Genomic DNA, 21,987 nt, shown 5'->3' with positions numbered 1-21,987 from the left:
GGGGCAGGGTGGGAGGAGGTGTAGTCTAGGTAGCTGTGGGAGTCGTTCGGTTTATAGTAAATGTCCGTGTTGATTCGGTTGCCCGAGATAGAAATGGAGAGGTCGAGGAAGGGGAGGGAGGAGTCTGAGACAGTCCAGGTAAATTTGAGGTTGGGGTTGAAGGTGTTGGTAAAGTGAATGAACTGTTCAACCTCCTCTTGGGAGCACGAGGCAGCGCCGATACAGTCATCGATGTAGCGGAGGAAAAGGGGGTGGTGCCAGTGTAGCTGCAGAAGATGGACTGTTCCACATATCCTACAAAGAGGCAGGCATAGCTGGGGCCCATGCGGGTGCCCATGGCTACTCCTTTGGTTTGGAGGAAGTGGGAGGATTGGAAAGAGAAGTTGTTCAGGGTGAGGACCAGTTCAGTCAGTCGAAGGAGGGTGTCAGTGGAAGGGACTGGTTGGTACGGCGGGAAAGGAAGAAGCGGAGGGCTTTGAGTCCTTCGTGATGGGGGATGGAGGTGTACAGGGACTGGATGTCCATGGTGAAAATAAGGCGCTGGGGACCGGGGAAGCGAAAATAATGGAGGAGGTGGAGGGCGTGGGTGGTGTCCCGAATGTAGGTGGGGAGTTCTTGGACTAAGGGGGATAGGACTGTGTTGAGGTATGCAGAGAGGAGTTCAGTGGGGCAGGAGCAGGCTGAGACAATGTCTCACATAACTAGTTGCAATGTCGGGATAATTTGTTGCAGGGTGGGGTAACTTGTTGCTGTGTTGGGATAACTTGTTCTAGGGTGGAGATAATGTGTTACAATATCGGAATAACTTGTTGCACTGTTGGGATAACATTAGCAATGTCAGGATAACATGTTGTAGTGTTGGAATAACTTGTTACACTGTGGGGATAACTTTTTGCAATGTTGCAACAACTTGTTGCAGTGCATGGATTATGTATTTCAGTTTGAGGATAACTTGTCACAGTGTTGGGATAATTTGTTGCAGTGAGTGGATAACGTGTTGCAGGGTGGGGATAACTTGTTGCAGTGTTGGGAAATCTTATTGCATATTTGGGATAACTTGTTGTAGTGTCGGGATAACTTGTTGCTGTGTTGGGATAACTTGTTCTTGGGTGGAGACAACATGTTACAATGTCGGGATAACTTGTTGCAGGGTGGGGATAACTTGTTGCAGGGTGGGGTTAACATGTTGCAGGGTGGGGATAACTTGTTGCAGCATGGGGATAACTTGTTGCAGGGTGGGGATAACGTGTTGCAGTGTGGGGCAATCTTATTGCATATTTGGGATAATTCATTTCAGTGTCGAGATAACATGTTGCAGGTTTGGGGTAACGTGTTGCAGTGTCATGATAACTTGTTGCCGCCTTGGGATAACAAGTTGCAGGGTGGGAATAACTTGTTGCAGGTTGAGATAACTTGTAGCAGGGTTGGATAACGTGTTGCAGTGTGGGGATAACTGGTTACAGGGTGGGGATGACATGTTGCAGTGTGGGGATAACGTGTTGCAGCGTGGGGATAACTTGTTGCAGCATGGGGATAATGCATTGCATGGTGGGGATAATGTGTTGCAACATGTGGATAACGTGTTGCAGCATGGGGATAACTTGATGCAGCATGGGGATAACGTGTTGCAACATGGGGATAACTTGTTGCAGCGTGGGGATAATGCGTTGCAGCGTGGGGATAACGTGTTGCAGCGTGGGGATAACGTGATGCAGCGTGGGGATAACATGTTGCAACATGTGGATAACGTGTTGCAGCATGGGGATAACTTGTTGCAGTGTGGGGATAATGTATTGCAGCGTGGGGATAACGTGTTGTAGGGAATAACGGGTTGCAGTGTGGGGATTACGTGTTGCAGCGTGGGGATAACTTGTTGCAGGATGGGGATAACGTGTTGCTGTGTGAGGATAACTTGTTGCAGCGTGGGGATAACTTGTTGCAGTGTGTGGATAACGTGTTGCAGCGTGGGGATAACGTGTTGCAGCGTGGGGATAATGTGTTGCAGGCTGGGGATAACTTGTTCCAGGGTGGGGATAACGTGTTGCAGCGTGGGGATAACATGTTTTACTGTTGGGATAACGTGTTGCAGTGTGAGGGTATCATGTTGTAGGGTGGGAATAACTTGTTGCAGTGTGGGGATAGCTTGTTGCAGCATGGGGATAACGTGTTTCAGCGTGGGGATAACGTGTTGCAGCGTGTGGATAATATGTTGCAGCGTGGGGATAACTTGTTGCAGGGTGTGGATAACGTGTTGCAGCGTGGGGATAACGTGTTGCAGGGTGGGGATAACATGTTGCAGCGTAGGGATAACGTGTTGCAGCGTGGGGATAGCGTGTTGCAGCATGGGGATAGCGTGTTGCAGTGTGTGGATAATGTTGTGCAGCGTGGGGATAACTTGTTGCAGTGTGGGGATAACATGTTGCAGCGTGGGGATAATGTGTTGCAGAGTGGGGATAATGTGTTGCAGCATGGGGATAATGTGTTGCAGGGTGGGGGATAACGTGTTGCAGCGTGGGGATAATGTGTTGCAGTGTGGGGATAACGTGTTGCAGTGTGGGGATAACGTGTTGCAGCGTGTGGATAACGGGTTGCAGTGTGGGGATAACGTGTTGCTGTGTGAGGATAACGGGTTGCAGTGTGGGATAACGTGTTTCAGCGTGGGGATAATGTGTTGAAGGGTGGGGATAACGTGTTGCTGTGTGAGGATAACGTGTTGCAGTGTGTGGATAACATGTTGCAGCGTGTGGATAACGTGTGCAGCGTGTGGATAACATGTTGCAGGGTGGGGATACCATGTTGCAGGGTGGGGATAACTTATTGCAGCGTGGGGATAACGTGTTGCAGCGTGTGGATAACGTGTTGCAGCGTGTAGATAACATGTTGCAGCGTGGGGATAACTTGATGCAGCATGGGGATAACGTGTTGCAACATGGGGATAACTTGTTGCAGCGTGGGGATAATGCGTTGCAGCGTGGGGATAACGTGTTGCAGCGTGGGGATAACGTGATGCAGCGTGGGGATAACATGTTGCAACATGTGGATAACGTGTTGCAGCATGGGGATAACTTGTTGCAGTGTGGGGATAATGTATTGCAGCGTGGGGATAACGTGTTGTAGGGAATAACGGGTTGCAGTGTGGGGATTACGTGTTGAAATGTGGGGATAACTTGTTGCAGGATGGGGATAACGTGTTGCTGTGTGAGGATAACTTGTTGCAGCGTGGGGATAACTTGTTGCAGTGTGTGGATAACGTGTTGCAGCGTGGGGATAACGTGTTGCAGCGTGGGGATAATGTGTTGCAGGCTGGGGATAACTTGTTCCAGGGTGGGGATAACGTGTTGCAGCGTGGGGATAACATGTTTTACTGTTGGGATAACGTGTTGCAGTGTGAGGGTATCATGTTGTAGGGTGGGAATAACTTGTTGCAGTGTGGGGATAGCTTGTTGCAGCATGGGGATAACGTGTTTCAGCGTGGGGATAACGTGTTGCAGCGTGTGGATAATATGTTGCAGCGTGGGGATAACTTGTTGCAGGGTGTGGATAACGTGTTGCAGCGTGGGGATAACGTGTTGCAGGGTGGGGATAACATGTTGCAGCGTAGGGATAACGTGTTGCAGCGTGGGGATAGCGTGTTGCAGCATGGGGATAGCGTGTTGCAGTGTGTGGATAATGTTGTGCAGCGTGGGGATAACTTGTTGCAGTGTGGGGATAACATGTTGCAGCGTGGGGATAATGTGTTGCAGAGTGGGGATAATGTGTTGCAGCATGGGGATAATGTGTTGCAGGGTGGGGGATAACGTGTTGCAGCGTGGGGATAATGTGTTGCAATGTGGGGATAACGTGTTGCAGTGTGGGGATAACGTGTTGCAGCGTGTGGATAACGGGTTGCAGTGTGGGGATAACGTGTTGCTGTGTGAGGATAACGGGTTGCAGTGTGGGATAACGTGTTTCAGCGTGGGGATAATGTGTTGAAGGGTGGGGATAACGTGTTGCTGTGTGAGGATAACGTGTTGCAGTGTGTGGATAACATGTTGCAGCGTGTGGATAACGTGTGCAGCGTGTGGATAACATGTTGCAGGGTGGGGATACCATGTTGCAGGGTGGGGATAACATGTTGCAGGGTGGGGATAACTTATTGCAGCGTGGGGATAACGTGTTGCAGCGTGTGGATAACGTGTTGCAGCGTGTAGATAACATGTTGCAGCGTGGGGATAATGTGTTGCAGTGTGTGGATAACGTGTTGCAGCATGAGGATAACGTGTTGCAGCGTGGGGATAACGTGTTGCAGGGTGGGGATAATGTGTTGCAAGGTGAGGATAACGTGTTGCAGCGTGGGGATAACGTGTTGCAGTGTGTGGATAATGTGTTGCAGTGTGGGATGACATGTTGCAGCGTGGGGATAACGTGTTGCAGCGTGTGGATAACGTGTTGTAGTGTGTGGATAACGTGTTGCAGGATGGGATAACGTGTTTCAGGGTGGAGATAACCTGTTGCAGGGTGAGGATAACTTGTTGCAGGGTAGGGATAACGTGTTGCAGGGTGAGGATAACTTGTTACAGGATGGGGATAACATGTTGCAGGGTGAGGAAAACTTGTTGAACGTGTGGATAACGTGTTGCAGCGTGTGGATAACGTGTTGCAGGATCGGGATAACGTGTTGCAGGGTGGGGATAACTTGTTACAGGGTGGGGATAACGTGTAGCAGTGTGGGGATAATTTGTTACAGGGTGGGGATAACGTGTTGCAGGGTGGGAATAACGTGTTGCAGGGTGGGAATAACATGTTGCAGTGTGAGGATAACGTGTTGCAGTGTTGGGGATAACGTGTTACAGGGTGGGGATAACGTGTTGCAGGGTGGGGATAACGTGTTACAGTGTGGGGATAACGTGTTACAGGGTGGGGATAACGTGTTACAGTGTGGGGATAACGTGTGGCAGGGTGGGGATAACGAGTTACAGTGTGGGGATAACGTGTTATAGGGTGGGGATAACGTGTTGCAGGGTGGGGATAACGTGTTGCAGTGTGGGGATACCATGTTGCAGGGTGGGGATAACGTGTTGCAGTGTGGGGATAACGGGTTGCAGGGTGGGGGTAACGTGTTGCAGTGTGGGGATAACGTGTTGCAGGGTGAGGATAACGTGTTGCAGTGTGGGGATAACGTGTTACAGTGTGGGGATAACGTGTTGCAGTGTGGGGATAACGTGTTGCAGTGTGGGGATAACGGGTTGCAGGGTGGGGGTAACGTGTTGCAGTGTGGGGATAACGTGTTGCAGGGTGAGGATAACGTGTTGCAGTGTGGGGATAACGTGTTACAGTGTGGGGATAACGGGTTGCAGGGTGGGGATAACGTGTTACAGGGTGGGGATAACGTGTTGCAGTGTGGGGATAACGTGTTGCAGGGTGGGGATAACGTGTTGCAGTGTGGGGATAACGTGTTGCAGGGTGGGGATAACGTGTTACAGTGTGGGGATAACGTGTTACAGGGTGGGGATAACGTGTTGCAGTGTGGGGATAACGTGTTACAGTGTGGGGATAACGTGTTACAGGGTGGGGATAACGTGTTGCAGTGTGGGGATAACGTGTTACAGTGTGGGGATAACGTGTTACAGTGTTGGGGATAACGTGTTACAGGGTGGGGATAACGTGTTGCAGTGTGGGGATAACATGTTGCAGGGTGGGGATAACGTGTTGCAGTGTGGGGATAACGTGTTGCAGGGTGGGGATAACGTGTTGCAGTGTGGGGATAACGTGTTGCAGGGTGGGGATAACGTGTGACAGTGTGGAGATAACGTGTTGCAGGGTGGGGATAACGTGTTACAGTGTGGGGATAATGTGTTACAGGGTGGGGATAACGTGTTGCAGGGTGGGGGTAACGTGTTGCAGGGTGGGGATAACGTGTTGCAGTGTTGGGGATAACGTGTTGCACTGTGGGGATAACGGGTTGCAGGGTGGGGGTAACGTGTTGCAGGGTGGGGGTAACGTGTTGCAGGGTGGGGATAACATGTTGCAGCGTGGGTATAACGTGTTGCAGGGTGGGGATAACGTGTTGCAGCGTGTGGATAACGGGTTGCAGTGTGGGATAACGTGTTTCAGCGTGGGGATAATGTGTTGAAGGGTGGGGATAACGTGTTGCTGTGTGAGGATAACGTGTTGCAGTGTGTGGATAACATGTTGCAGCGTGTGGATAACGTGTTGCAGCGTGTGGATAACATGTTGCAGGGTGGGGATAACATGTTGCAGGGTGGGGATAACTTATTGCAGCGTGGGGATAACGTGTTGCAGCGTGTGGATAACGTGTTGCAGCGTGTAGATAACATGTTGCAGCGTGGGGATAATGTGTTGCAGTGTGTGGATAACGTGTTGCAGCATGAGGATAACGTGTTGCAGCGTGGGGATAACGTGTTGCAGGGTGGGGATAACGTGTTGCAGGGTGAGGATAACGTGTTGCAGCGTGGGGATAATGTGTTGCAGTGTGTGGATAATGTGTTGCAGTGTGGGATGACATGTTGCAGCGTGGGGATAACGTGTTGCAGCGTGTGGATAACGTGTTGCAGGATGGGATAACGTGTTTCAGGGTGGAGATAACCTGTTGCAGGGTGAGGATAACTTGTTGCAGGGTAGGGATAACGTGTTGCAGGGTGAGGATAACTTGTTACAGGATGGGGATAACATGTTGCAGGGTGAGGAAAACTTGTTGAGCGTGTGGATAACGTGTTGCAGCGTGTGGATAACGTGTTGCAGGATGGGGATAACGTGTTGCAGGGTGGGGATAACTTGTTACAGGGTGGGGATAACGTGTAGCAGTGTGGGGATAATTTGTTACAGGCTGGGGATAATGTGTTGCAGGGTGGGAATAACGTGTTGCAGGGTGGGAATAACATGTTGCAGTGTGAGGATAACGTGTTGCAGTGTTGGGGATAACGTGTTGCAGGGTGGGGATAACATGTTACAGGGTGGGGATAACGTGTTACAGTGTGGGGATAACGTGTTACAGTGTGGGGATAACGTGTTGCAGGGTGGGGATAACGTGTTACAGTGTGGGGATAACGTGTGGCAAGGTGGGGATAACGAGTTACAGTGTGGGGATAACGTGTTATAGGGTGGGGATAACGTGTTGCAGGGTGGGGATAACGTGTTGCAGTGTTGGGGATAACGTGTTGCACTGTGGGGATAACGGGTTGCAGGGTGGGGGTAACGTGTTGCAGGGTAGGGGTAACGTGTTGCAGGGTGGGGATAACGTGTTGCAGCGTGGGTATAACGTGTTGCAGGGTGGGGATAACGTGTTGCAGCGTGGGGATAACGTGTGCTGTGTGAGGATAACGGGTTGCAGTGTGGGATAACGTGTTTCAGCGTGGGGATAATGTGTTGAAGGGTGGGGATAACGTGTTGCAGCGTGGGTATAACGTGTTGCAGGGTGGGGATAACGTGTTGCAGCGTGGGTATAACGTGTTGCAGGGTGGGGATAACGTGTTGCAGCGTGGGGATAACGTGTTGCTGTGTGAGGATAACGTGTTGCAGTGTGTGGATAACATGTTGCAGCGTGTGGATAACGTGTTGCAGGGTGGGGATAACATGTTGCAGGGTGGGGATAACTTATTGCAGCGTGGGGATAACGTGTTGCAGCGTGTGGATAACGTGTTGCAGCGTGTAGATAACATGTTGCAGCGTGGGGATGACGTGTTGCAGAGTGGGGATAACATGTTGCAGTGTGGGGATAATGTGTTGCAGTGCTGGGATAACGTGTTGCAGGGTGGGGATAACATGTTGCAGCGTGTGGATAACGTGGTGCAGTGTGTGGATAACGTGTTGCAGGATGGGATAACGTGTTGCAGCGTTGGGATAACTTGTTACAGGATGGGGATAACATGTTGCAGGGTAGGGATAACGTGTTGCAGGGTGAGGATAACTTGTTACAGGATGGGGATAACATGTTGCAGGGTGAGGAAAACTTGTTGAGTGTGTGGATAACGTGTTACAGTGTGGGGATAACGTGTTGCAGGGTGGGGATAACTTGTTACAGGGTGGGGATAACGTGTAGCAGTGTGGGGATAATTTGTTACAGGGTGGGGATAACGTGTTACAGTGTGGGGATAACGTGTGGCAGGGTGGGGATAACGAGTTACAGTGTGGGGATAACGTGTTATAGGGTGGGGATAACGTGTTGCAGGGTGGGGATAACGTGTTGCAGTGTGGGGATACCATGTTGCAGGGTGGGGATAACGTGTTGCAGTGTTGGGGATAACGTGTTGCAGTGTGGGGATAACGGGTTGCAGGGTGGGGGTAACGTGTTGCATTGTGGGGATAACGTGTTGCAGGGTGAGGATAACGTGTTGCAGTGTGGGGATAACGTGTTACAGTGTGGGGATAACGGGTTGCAGGGTGGGGATAACGGGTTACAGGGTGGGGATAACGTGTTGCAGGGTGGGGATAACGTGTTGCAGTGTGGGGATAACGTGTTGCAGGGTGGGGATAACGTGTTACAGGGTGGGGATAACGTGTTGCAGTGTGAGGATAACGTGTTACAGTGTGGGGATAACGTGTTACAGGGTGGGGATAACGTGTTGCAGTGTGGGGATAACGTGTTACAGTGTGGGGATAACGTGTTAGAGTGTTGGGGATAACGTGTTACAGGGTGGGGATAACGTATTGCAGTGTGGGGATAACATGTTGCAGTGTGGGGATAACGTGTTGCAGTGTGGGGATAACGTGTTGCAGGGTGGGGATAACGTGTGACAGTGTGGGGATAACGTGTTGCAGGGTGGGGATAACGTGTTACAGTGTGGGGATAATGTGTTACAGGGTGGGGATAACGTGTTGCAGGGTGGGGGTAACGTGTTGCAGGGTGGGGATAACATGTTGCAGTGTTGGGGATAACGTGTTGCACTGTGGGGATAACGGGTTGCAGGGTGGGGGTAACGTGTTGTAGGGTGGGGGTAACGTGTTGCAGGGTGGGGATAACGGGTTGCAGTGTGGGGATAACGTGTTACAGGGTGGGGATAACGTGTTGCAGTGTGTGGATAACGTGTTGCAGTGTTGGGGATAACGTGTTACAGGGTGTGGATAACTTGTTACAAGGTGAGGGTAATGTGTTTCAGCGTGGGGATAACGTGTAGCAGTGTGGGGATAACTTGTTACAGGGTGGGCATAACGTGTTGCAGTGTGGGGATAACGTGTTGCAGTGTTGGGGATAACGTGTTACAGGGTGTGGATAACTTGTTACAGGGTGAGGGTAATGTGTTACAGGGTGGGGATAACATGTTGCAGGGTGGGGATAACTTGTTACAGGGTGGGGATAACGTGTTACAGGGTGGGGATAACGTGTAGCAGCGTTGGGATAACATGTTGCAGTGTGGGGATAACGTGTTACAGGATGGGGATAACGTGTTGCAGGGTGGGGATAACTTGTTACAGGGTGGGGATAACGTGTAGCAGTGTTGGGATAACATGTTGCAGTGTGGGGATAACTTGTTACAGGATGGGGATAACGTGTTGCAGGGTGGGGATAATTTGTTACAGGGTGGGGATAACGTGTTGCAGGGTGGGAATAACGTGTTGCAGGGTGGGAATAACATGTTGCAGTGTGAGGATAACGTGTTGCAGTGTTGGGGATAACGTGTTGCAGGGTGGGGATAACATGTTACAGGGTGGGGATAACGTGTTACATTGTGGGGATAACGTGTTACAGTGTGGGGATAACGTGTTGCAGGGTGGGGATAACGTGTTACAGTGTGGGGATAACGTGTGGCAGGGTGGGGATAACGAGTTACTGTGTGGGGATAACGTGTTATAGGGTGGGGATAACGTGTTGCAGGGTGGGGATAACGTGTTGCAGTGTGGGGATACCATGTTGCAGGGTGGGGATAACGTGTTACAGTGTGGGGATAACGTGTTGCAGTGTTGGGGATAACGTGTTGCAGTGTGGGGATAACGGGTTACAGTGTGGGGGATAACGTGTTGCAGTGTGGGGATAACGTGTTGCAGGGTGGGGACAACGTGTTACAGTGTGGGGATAACGTGTTACAGTGTGGGGATAACGTGTTGCAGTGTGGGGATAACGTGTTACAGGGTGGGGATAACGTGTTGCAGGGTGGGGATAACGTGTTACAGTGTGGGAATAACGTGTTGCAGGGTGGTGATAACGTGTTGCAGTGTGGGGATAACGTGTTGCCGGGTGGGGATAACGCGTTGCAGTGTGGGGATTACGGGTTGCAGGGTGGGGATAACGTGTTGCAGGGTGGGGATAACTTGTTACAGGGTGGGGATTACGTGTTGCAGGGTGGGGGTAACGTGTTGCAGGGTGGGGATAACGTGTTGCAAGGTGGGGATAACGTGTTACAAGGTGGGGATAACGTGTTGCAGGGTGGGGATAACGTGTTACAGGTGGGGATAACGTGTTGCAGGGTGGGGGTAACGTGTTGCAGGGTGGGGATAACGTGTTACAGGTGGGGATAACGTGTTGCAGGGTGGGGATAACGTGTTACAGGTGGGGATAACGTGTTGCAGGGTGGGGATAACGTGTTACAGTGTGAGGATAACGTGTTGCAGGGTGGGGATAACGTGTTACAGGTGGGGATAACGTGTTGCAGGGTGGGGATAACGTGTTACAGGTGGGGATAACGTGTTGCAGGGTGGGGATAACGTGTTGCAGTGTGAGGATAACGTGTTGCAGGGTGGGGATAACGTGTTACAGGTGGGGATAACGTGTTACAGGTGGGGATAACGTGTTGCAGGGTGGGGATAACGTGTTGCAGGGTGGGGATAACGTGTTACAGTGTGAGGATAACGTGTTGCAGGGTGGGGATAACGTGTTACAGGTGGGGATAACGTGTTGCAGGGTGAGGATAACGTGTTGCAGTGTGAGGATAACATGTTGCAGGGTGGTGATAACATCTGGTAGGGTGAGGTCACTTCAAGGTTCCCATGTGGCAAAACCGAATTGCATCATGAAATGTGTATAATTTGACTGCAGCTGATGTATGGATTCATAGAGCTGTACAGTTCAGAAACTGACACTTTACTCCAGCCGTCCATGCCGACCAGATATCCCAACCCAATCTAGTCGCATTTCCCAGCATTTGGCCCATATCCCTCCAAACCCTTCCTATTCATATACCCATCCAGATGCCTTTTAAATGTTGTACAGCAGCGCCTCGACATACGAACGACCCCGTTCATGAGCCAATCAGTTTACGAACAGGATTGTACATAAAATGTTGCTTCAATGTACGTACCAAATTCAAGGTACGAACATAAAAAGCCCGTGTGCGACCATGTGGTTTCATTGTTCTGCTTTGCCACGCGCTTGTTGAACGCAAAAGCTCTTGGGCCCCGCGTGACCTCATTTAGTTCGTCTTTGGCGTGTGCGCTGTGAACAGCCGTCCCAGCATTCCTACGCTATCCAAACAATGGGTAACATTGATTCAGTTCACAAACGTTTCCGTTCACGAACTGGGTCCCGGAATGGATTAAGTTCGTAAGTCGAGGCGCTACTGTAATTATAACAGTCTCCACCACTTCCTCTGGCAGCTCATTCCATGAACACACCACCCTCTGTATGAAAACATTGCCCCTTAGGTCTCTTTTATATCTTTCCCCTCTTACCCTAAACCTATTCCCTCTAGTTCTGGACTCTCCTACCCCATGGAAAAGACCTTGTCTACTTACCCTCTCCATGTCCCTCATGATTTTATAATCCTCTATAAGGTCCACCCCTCAGCTCCGATGCTCCAGGGAAAACAGTCCCAGCCTATTCAGCCTGTCCCTGTAGCTCAAGCCCTCCATTCCCGGTAACAGCCTGGTAAATCATTTCAGAACCCTTTCAAGTTTCACAACATCACTCTGCTACAGCAGGGAGACCAGAATTGAACACAGTTTTCCAAAAGCGGCCGAAGCAATGTCCTGTGCAGTCCCAACATGATCTCCCAATCCTGACACTCATTTCTCTGACCAATAGAGGAAAGCATAGCATCTCTTCCTTCACTATTAGGAGGGTCATTGCCGAGGGAGTGCCGCACTGTCAGAGGGTCAGTCCTGAGGGAGTGCCGCACTGTTGGAGGGTCAGTGCTGAGGGAGTGCCACACTGCCAGAGGGTCAGTGCTGAGGGAGTGGGTACTGTCAGAGGGTCAGTCCTGAGGGAGTGCCACACTGTCAGAGGGTCAGTGCTGAGGGAGTGCCGCACTGTCAGAGGGTCAGTGCTGAGGGAATGGGCCCTGTCGGAGGATCAGTGCTGAGGGAGTGGGCACTGTTGGAGGGTCAGTGCTGAGGGAGTGCCACACTGTCGGAGGGTTAGTGCTGAGGGAGTGCTGCACTGTCGGAGGGTCAGCACTGAGGGAGTGCCGCATTGTCGGAGGGTCAGTGCTGAGGGAGTGCCGCACTGTCGGAGGGTCAGTGCTGAGGGAGTGGGCACTGTCGGAGGGTCAGTGCTGAGGGAGTGGGCACTGTCGGAGGGTCAGTGCTGAGGGAGTGCCGCACTGTCGGAGGGTCAGTGCTGAGGGAGTGGGCACTGTCGGAGGGTCAGTGCTGAGGGAGTGGGCACTGTCGGAGGGTCAGTACTGAGGGAGTGGGCACTGTCGGAGGGTCAGTGCTGAGGGAGTGGGCACTGTCGGAGGGTCAGTGCTGAGGGATGGTGTCTTTCTGTAATGTGCCAGCAATTCCATGAAAGACAGCTTTGTTAATTTGCCCCCGGTTGTGCCTGGAGGAAGCCATGCCCAATGCAGACAGCTGCCCACAATGCAGCTCTGAACAAACCTTACCTCATAATACTTCGGGGGAGCATTGTATCTGCAATGGCTTCGGCCAAGTTCGAAAGCTAGCTGCTCCAGTTTGTCTTCCTGTTCCAGTCGGGCCACACTCTTCTCGATGAAGGACATTACACTGGAAGAGACACGTCCCCCGTTACACCGAGACAATGATGGCCACCTTTGCATCTCAGCCCGTTTCTTCCCTGACTCCTCACAACGCACTTCTCTGGGACTAGTGCTCACAGGGTGAACACAGAAGCTAATGGGTTACAGTATGGATCCCAACCCACCTCAGACAAATCTATCGTCGAAAATATCCAGGCTCTCGATATCTGCTTCAATGGTCCCACACTTTGTGTGAGGGGATACTCCCCACTTGCCCTGGATGGGGGCAGCTCCACCAACACTCAAGAAGCTCAACACCATCCAGGACAAAGCGGCCCTCGCTTGATTGGTTAAGTTGGAGAAGTGGTTATCTTATGGAGAACCAAAACAGAGATAGCTGGAAAAGCTCAGCAGGTCTGGCAGCATGTGTGGAGAGAAATCAGAGTTAACGTTTCAGGTTGAGTGACCCATCTTCAGAGGAGCCAAGGAAGGGTCACCTGACCCAAAACGTTGACTCTGATTTCTCTCCACACACACTGCCAGACCTTGAGTCTTAGAATCCCCACAGTGTGGAAACGGGCCATTCGGCCCAACAAGTCCACACCGAACCTCTGAAGAGCTGTCCACCAGACCCATTTCCCTACTTTATTACTCCACATTTGCCCATCCCTGATGGGCAATTTCCCACAGCCAATTCACCCTGACTTGCTCATTTATGGACTGTGGGAGGAAACCGGAGCACCCGAAGGAAACCCACGCAGACACGGGGAGAATGTGCAAACTCCACACAGACAGTTGCCCGAGGCTGGAATTAAACCTGGGTCCCTGGCGCTGGGAGGCAGCAGTGCTAACCACTGAGCCACCCTGCTGAGCTTTTCCAGCAATCACTGGTTTTGCTTCTGATTTACAGCGACCCATAGTTCTATCGGATTTTATCTTCCTGAAGATAATACATTTGAGGTTCTGTAGGTGGTTAGTCACAGAAACAGGGCAGGTTGAAGGTCGATGGTGGTAACATTGGGTTAGTAATGCAGAAGCTCAGCCTCTGAGAGCAGAGGTTCAGATCCCACTGCAGAAAGGAGATGCATTTACATTCAGTGACTTCAACCCTGGGGTTCCAAGCCCACGCCCGTTCTGAGGAAGGGTCACTGGATGTGAAACGTTAAATCTGATTTCTCTCCACAGACCTGCTGATCTTTTTCTGGCAATTTCTGCTTTTGTTGGTGACTGTGGTATGGGCATTGCTTGTCATGATTAGCCAGCTAACATCCTCCGAGAATCCCTGCAGAAATATCCCAGCCAGCTAACTCTCCAAACTGACATCACCTACCTGCCAGGGCTCATTCGAGGTGAGCTCTGACTTCATTGCCATGAAACTTTCTCAACTAACTTTCCAGCCAAAGGCATTAAAGTGAAAGGGCATATTGCTGAAATCTCAAACCTTCGCTGAATTGTCATCTCACTAACGGAAGGCTGTGTTCGTGTTGTAACTGATGATGTCAGCTATCAACACGGACTTGGCACCGAGGCTGGGAATCCTGCAGCGAGTGCCTCACCTCCTGACTCCCCAAAGCCTGTCCCACCATCCACAAGGTCAGGAGTGTGAGGGAATACTCCCCCCTTGCCCTGGATGGGAGCAGCTCCAACAACACTCAAGAAGCTTGACACCATCCAGGACAAAGCAGCCTCCCTAAGGGCATTGTGGGTCAACCTACAGCACATGGACTGCAGCGGTTCAAGAAGGCAGCTCACCCCCCACCTTCTCAAGGGGCAACTAGGGACAGGTAATAAATGTTAGACCAACCCAGTGACACCCACATCCCATGAGTGACTAATAACAAAAGCTATGCTCTGTCCCCGGAGACATGTGATACTAGCTCAGACTAGTGTGAGTGAAGTGGTTGAGTTACTTTTTCATGTCTAGCTCAAATTACCAGCTGAGTAGAGCTGACAATGCTTACCAACCTACCCAGCGCTGGAGACAGAGCTGACTGGGTACAGAGCACTGACTGAACTATGATTGCAGTGAGAACGCACTGAGGGCAGTGAAACAGACGATGGAAGTAACTGAGACCAAAGGGTTTTGTTTTAAAGCCCACCAATTCGGAATGGGTGATAGATGACAACCTAAGTCCAAAGTTATCCAATACCAGGTTACAGTCCAACAGGTTCATTTGACTATAACCTGGCGTTGTGTGACCTCAGACTTTCCCCACCCCAGTCCAGCCCCGGTGTGATGTTGTTGTCACTATAAAAAAATTATTTTATTCTTTCTCTCTCTGTCTCTCTCCTGTTAGAACCCGTGTTTGAGTTTACCTTTTTTGTGCCAAGTGGGTGTTTATGGGGATTGAGGCAAGTATTGGAACAGCCTCATTAAGTTGTGATAGAGTCGAATGGGTTTTCAGACAGGTTAAGTTACTCTATATTGTATTCTCTTCTGTTTGTGTTCCAGTCAGTAGTCTGTAAATAAACTCTGTTTTGTTTAAAACTGAGTGGTTGGGTGAGCTGCATCACTCCTGGATTATCCACTTTACTCCTGCTTAAAACAACAAGAAACATTAGGGCCTGGGCTCCTTTCTTGAAATGTTTTGTCAGGCCTGGTCTGTAAACACATTCCCCATCTACCCTAGCACCCAATTCCTGCCCCTTGGAAATGCAAGCAGCAGGTTATTACCCCTCCCATGCCCCTCCCTCACTCCCCCAAGCCCAGTTGCCACCATCGTGTTAACATTACTGACCGGAGCCCGTGAGATTGTAGCTCCTTGCTCATCTTCAGCTGCTGAAGATCATCAATGTCACGGAAGAGGAAGAAGACATCTTTACATTCAGGGTGAGTTTCAAACAACCTGCAAAAAGAATGAGAGAGAGAGCTTTCAGAGCAGGCCTGACTACCCTCCTTGGCATTGCTCTGTTCAGATGGGCAGGGGATATATCCAAACACACGGTCCGATGCCAGACCCCACTGTACGGTCTAATCTTTGTCTGCGCCCGGCTCTGTACTCTTCATTTGCCAAAAAAAAGGGACATTGTCGAAGGCAATCCCAGGGTTGCTGTATCTCTCTAGTTTGCAAATCCCCAAACAGTCCACCAAGATGGGAAAGAAATGTGTGGAGGAAATAACAGCATGAGTAGACCATTCAGCCCCTCTAGCCTGCTCCACCATCATGGCCGATCTGACTAGAAACCCAAATCTTCCCTCCCACCTACCCTCCGATAACCTTTCACACCCCTCGCTTAACAAACATTTGAAGCCACACCAGCTTAGAGTCAAGGAGGAGAAAGTGAGGATTGCAGATGCTGGAGATCAGTGTCGAGGATATTCCCGATGAAAGGCTTATGCCCGGAACGTCGACTCTCCTGCTCCTCGGATGCTGCCTGACCTGCTGTGTTTTTCCAGCACCACACTCTCGACTGATTATAGTCCAACCAGTTTATTTGAAATCACAAGCTTTTGGAGCGCTGCCCCTTCCTCAGGTGAGGAGCAGTGAAGGCAAATGTGATAAACACCTTTATAACCAGCACGTCAAAGAACAGCTTAAAGTTCAAAATCACACAACCCCAGGTTATAGCCCAACAGATTTAATTGGAAGCACTAGCTTTCGGAGCGACGCTCCTTCATCAGGTGGTTGTGGAGTACACAATTGTAAGACACAATTTATAGCAAAAGTTTACAGTGTGATGTAAGTGAAATTATACATTGAAAAATACCTTGATTGTTTGTTGAGTCTCTCATCTGTTAGAATGACCGTGATCATTTCACTTCTTTCATATGTAAATCACAAAACTTTTTTTAAACAGTTACATTCTCAGGTTAACTGTAACAATTGGTGTCAGTCAGATAAGATGTTGAAGGTGTTGGCCCCCTGTGTTCTCTGTCTAACACCGTCAACATATTGTCTGACTAACACCAATTGTTACAGTTAACCTGAGAATGTAACTGTTCAAAAAAAGTTTTGTGATTTACATATGAAAGAAGTGAAATGATCACGGTCATTCTAACAGATGAGAGACTCAACAAACAATCAAGGTATTTTTCAATGTATAATTTCACTTACATCACACTGTAAACTTTTGCTATAAATTGTGTCTTACAATTGTGTACTCCACAACCACCTGATGAAGGAGCGACGCTCCGAAAGCTAGTGCTTCCAATTAAACCTGTTGGGCTATAACCTGGTGTTGTGTGATTTTTAACTTTGTCCACCCCAGTCCAACACCGGCATCTCCAAATCAAGCTTAAAGTTCAGTCACTTTAACAAATGCTCACCAAATAATCCCCTTCTCCTGTTGCAGAGTACGAATCATTTCCTGAGGCTGGAAAAGTTTATGATAATCAACAGAACCCCTCTTTCCCTCCCTCCCCCCTAACTCCCTCAATCACTTAACCCTACATTCTATTGTAAGTTCCCCTCTGGGTGCGCGTAAAACTGGCCAACTTAGTGCAACTCAAAAACAAAATGTCGATCTGACTCAATTAATGAGGATCCAGTTTCAACTGGTCCTTAATTACATTGCTCTTTCACTGGGAGAGCCTCAGCAAAGCCCTGATTAAGGTTGGCAACTGCAGAATTGAACTGCAGCTTCCAGTTTGATGCCAAGTACAAATTAGATTGCCACAAAACAAAACAGTCTTGGCCAACAACTGCATGCATCAGTCCTAGTTTTCTTTTCTCAATATATTTCAGACATTCTGAGCTGTGCTAAGAAAATAGATACAAGAGTAGAGATTAGAGTGCTGTTGGAAAAGCACAGCAGGTCAGGCAGCATCCGGGATGTGCTTTTCCAGCACCACTCTAACCTTGACTCTGATCTCCAGCATCTGCAGTCCTCACTTTCACCTAGATACAGGGGCAGACTATTCAGCCCTTCATAGAAACATAGAAAACAGGAGGAGGTCTCCCATTCACATCAGAACCTGTCTGTATTGAGACACACATTTGTAACCCTCTCACAGCTCTGTTAATGATAAGTCAGTGCTTCTAACTAATGAGTCTTTGGTACCTTGTTACTGTAAAAGGGCTGGAAGCAGATGACAGGACTATTTTTGAACCCAAAGTTCAATAGATTCTTCATAAGAAAGCAGGTGAAAAATTACTGGAAGCAAGCAGAAATCTGGCTTAATCTGATCAGATATGATTGACAGAGTAGGGGCTGTAGGTTACATTTCTACTCTTACTTTGCAAATGTGAATTTGCAATTTAGATTAGATTAGATTACAGTGTAGAAACAGGCCCTTCGGCCCAACAAGTCCACACCGACCCGCCGAAGCGAAACCCACCCATACCCCTACATTTACCCCTTACCTAACACTACGGGCAATTTAGCATGGCCAATTCACCTGACCCTGCACATCTTTGTGATGTGGGAGGAAACCGGAGCACCCGGAGGAAACCCACGCAGACACGGGGAGAACGTGCAAACTCCACACAGTCAGTCGCCTGAGGCGGGAATTGAACCCGGGTCTCTGGCGCTGTGAGGCAGCAGTGCTAACCACTGTACCACCGTGCCGCCCACAGCAAAAGCATCATTATTAATTTTCAATCTTTAGCTCGAGGTTAAGTTTGTGATGAATGTGTCTTTAAGGCTGGATTATATAGTTCAAGTCGAATTAACACAGCTGAGTTTATACACAGACTAATTACTCTTGAGAGTGAAGGTGAGAGCCAAAAGTTTGTCTAAAGGCCAGTGAAGCTTTGACTCTGGAACATTTCAGCTCCTGATTTTTTTCTTGTCTGCACATGAACCAATTTTGTTTTGTGGTTTATTTCAAGGCAAGCCACAGGAATTTGTACCCTACACTTGTTCGATGAGACAGTAATTGCCCGTACATGTTATGCATAACATGTTTTGTTTGAGGAGAGGTTTTAAGGCAGAGGTGCCATTCTGTGTAATAAAAACTCATAAACAACTTGTGAGGCCTTGGGTTTTAAAACAAAATGTTGGAACAATAGCAGCAGCCTGACTGAGTGTGGTCAAGCTCCCACAGAGCCAGAATTTTTAGTTTTAGCTTTTCGTGGTTGTTGTTACGGGTGTCAGCGGGGTTTGGAAGCTGTTGAACATCTCTCCCTCTTGGAGATTCCTCTTGGTGTTTTCCTGCTCCTGGAGTTATATGTGAGCCTTGTTTTTTCTGAATTTGCCTTTGTCAAGGGTGGGTTTATGGGATGTCACTATCTTGGAACTGTTTCATAGTTAAATAATCTATTATTCTGTTAAGTTACTGTTTCATAGTTAAATAATCTATTATTCTGTTAAGTTTTCTAATAGAGTTTAGTTATTCCAGTTTTTTCTTTTTTTTTTGTATTTCAACCATCACAGAAGCCAATCTTCTACCCACTGACTCCATCTATACTTCTCGTGTCATGGAAAGACTGCCAACATCATCGGTGACACATTCCATCCCAGTAACACTCTCCTACAACCCCAAGAAGGCAGAAGATACAGAGGTTTAAACGCAGGCACCAGCCGGTTCAGGAACAGCTTCTTCCCCGCCGTTACGAGACTGCTGAATGGACATCTCTAACTTCAAATAACCTTAATCTTGCTTAGCACTCACCCTGTGCAGCTGTAACCCTGTATTCCTTGCTCTGTCTCAGCACCCTGTGATCTGCGTGTCCTTGTTTGCCTGTACTGCTCACAAAACAAAACTTTTCACTGTACTGAGGTACACACAACGATAATAAATCAAATCAAATCAAATCATATTTTGCTTTAAATCTGATAGTTTGGCCAATCAAATTGCATCTGGAACAAAATGCTAGGCACTTGAGAAAGTAAGAAAAAGTTTGGATCTGGGCTATGTATTTTTGATGGGTCTGGTCCAGAACAACGTCTGTTTAACCCGGGCCCTCTGCTGCTCGCTGCATTTCTGAGAGGGAACAGTTCCTCTCTGTCTAACCTGTTTGAAAACTAGCTGCATTTTGTATACAAGCTGTTGGATAGTATTCTCTGTGGAGGCTAGAGGCAAGTAGACAATAGGTGACCTCCAGGTACTCTGAGGTAAACAGGGATTAGGGGTCCCCTGAGTCCCAGCTCACCAAACGGTTTTCCCTCTGGGGACTGGTGAGGGATGGACCTTTGGCACAGTGGAGTTCCTTCACTTCAGGTGATCCTGTTCCACCCTTTCAGAAGATCTGTGATACCAATCTGAAAAACTCACTCGAAAAATTAACTCCCCTCCCCATATTTCTCTCCACACAAGCTCCCAAACCTGTTGAGTTTCTCTAGTGGTTCTCAAAGAGAGGTTTAGAGTCTCAAGGCTAAAGAGATCAAAAAGTATAGGGCAGGCAAGTTGAAACAGGAGACTGAGTTGGATGATCAGCCGTGGTCACGTTGAAGGGCGGAGTAGGCTTGAAGGGCCGAATGGCCTCCTCCTGTTCCTATTTTTCAACAAAAGACTGAATAGTTTATGGTTCCCTTCCCCTTGAGAAAGAGAACGCAGAGAGGGTTGGCCTGAGTGGGTCGCAGAGTGGGTTGGCCTGAGTGGGTCGCAGAGTGGGTTGGCCTGAGTGGGTCGCAGAGTGGGTCGGCCTGAGTGGGTCGCAGAGTGGGTCGCAGAGTGGGTCGCAGAGTGGGTCGCAGAGTGGATCGGGCTGAGTGGGTCGCAGAGTGGGTCGGCCTGATCGAGATTGTCAAAGGCTTCAGGAATGGTTCCAAATGAAGGCAATCAGGAATGACCCAGAGAGGGAGCTGGGAATGTGGAAGTTGATACCGTGGAGCAGGGTGAGGGGTTTGGATTTGGTGAAGGAGAATGAAGGAGAAGCAGATGGGGATTTTTGGGGGGGATGGGGGAGGGGAAGGAGGGCGGTTGGGGGTAAAGGCGGGTTGGGCAGAGGCTGGCGTGGAACAGATGGGCCAAATGGCCCGTTTCTGGGCTGTAAACATGTCAGACCTTTGCACTTCTCTGCTCAGACCCTTCCTCAGTGAGCAGCTGCTCAGCTGCAGGGTGCATCAGCCAGGATGAGAGGAAGGGGAACTTCACAATCTGGGATCCGCCTGGCTGGTTTGGGGCATGGCTTTCTCAGGTGCTGGGACAGTCATCCCCCACCCACCCACCTGCTCCGCTCTCCAGGAACTTTCCTGACGGCCAACTCCTGGTAAAGACCCAAACAACCAACCATAGGAAGCCACTGAGCGATGGACCAATCCCCTCCCGTGACAACATCACGGGTTCACGCGCCATCATCAATGTCTCCTCCATCGATGCCACATCACGGAATCAGGGTGGAAGCTGATGGCATTGCCATTGGATTGTTCACCCAGAGGCCCCAATTCATATCCCATCACGGCGGTCAGTTTAATTTGAATTTGAATCCAATAAAAATCTGGAATTGAGGGCCCATTGATGATCAACTGTTGGGGAACATCTGCCTCACTAATGTCCTGTCGGGAAGGAAATCTGCCGTCCTTACGTGGTCTGGCCTACATGTGACTCCAGACCCACAGCCTTTAGGCTACCAATGCTTGTCTAGCTGGTGATGCCCCCATTCCCTGAATGAATAGCCTGTTATGGTGCAGTGGCAATGTCCCTACCTCTGGACCAGAAAGCACAGGTTCAAGACCCACCAGAGATGAGTCACAGCAGTGTTTTTCCTCTCTCTCTCTGTCTCTCTGTCTCTCTGCATAGATACTGCCTGCCCTGCTGAGTTTCTCCAGTGTGGTCTGGTCTGTTATGACACACCATCCACCATCTACACGTTCGCTGAGGACACCGCTGCTGTGGGTGAGACAGGTCCAGGAAGGAGATGCAGTGCTTGGTGGACTGGTGTAAATACAACAATCTCTCCCTCAACCTCAGCAAAACGAAGGAGCTGGTCATTGACTTCAAGAAGCAGAGTGCAGGGCCTGCCCCTGTCTGTATCAATGGGGTGGAGATGGTCAGGAGCATCAGGTTCCCAGGAGTGACCTTCACCAACAATCTCGGAGGAAGTGAGGACTGCAGATGCTGAGATCAGAGCTGAGAGTCTCATGCTGGAAAAGCACAGTTGGTCAGGCAGCATCCGAGCAGCAGGAGAATCTGTTCCTCAGATGCTGCCTGACCTGCTGTGCTTTGCCAACAATCTGTCCTAGTCCACCCACGTTGGCATGATTATGAAGAATGCTCAGCAATGCCTCAGGAAGCTGAAGAAATTCAGCATGTTACCAA

The 21,987-nt window shown here is 49.6% G+C and overlaps 1 protein-coding gene across 1 annotated transcript in view; it reads right to left on the bottom strand.

Moving 5' to 3' along the window:
• Nucleotides 1-21,987, bottom strand: part of xgb (x globin) — an 80,496-nt gene that overhangs the window by 30,692 nt on the left and 27,817 nt on the right. Inside the window, exons 2-3 of the mRNA XM_087984163.1 lie at nucleotides 15,584-15,691; nucleotides 12,753-12,873 (exon numbers count right to left, since the gene is read on the bottom strand). Of these exons, the coding sequence (XP_087840289.1) occupies nucleotides 12,753-12,873; nucleotides 15,584-15,691 (229 nt within the window). The remainder of the gene's footprint in view (nucleotides 1-12,752; nucleotides 12,874-15,583; nucleotides 15,692-21,987) is intronic.

Source organism: Chiloscyllium plagiosum, unplaced genomic scaffold (genome assembly GCF_037043375.1).
Source record: "Chiloscyllium plagiosum isolate Xiang-an unplaced genomic scaffold, Cpla_swu_hap1 HiC_scaffold_47, whole genome shotgun sequence".
NCBI classification, from domain to species: domain Eukaryota; kingdom Metazoa; phylum Chordata; class Chondrichthyes; order Orectolobiformes; family Hemiscylliidae; genus Chiloscyllium; species Chiloscyllium plagiosum.
Note: the sequence above shows the minus strand (reverse complement) of the source record. Positions and strands in the feature narration are given on the sequence as shown.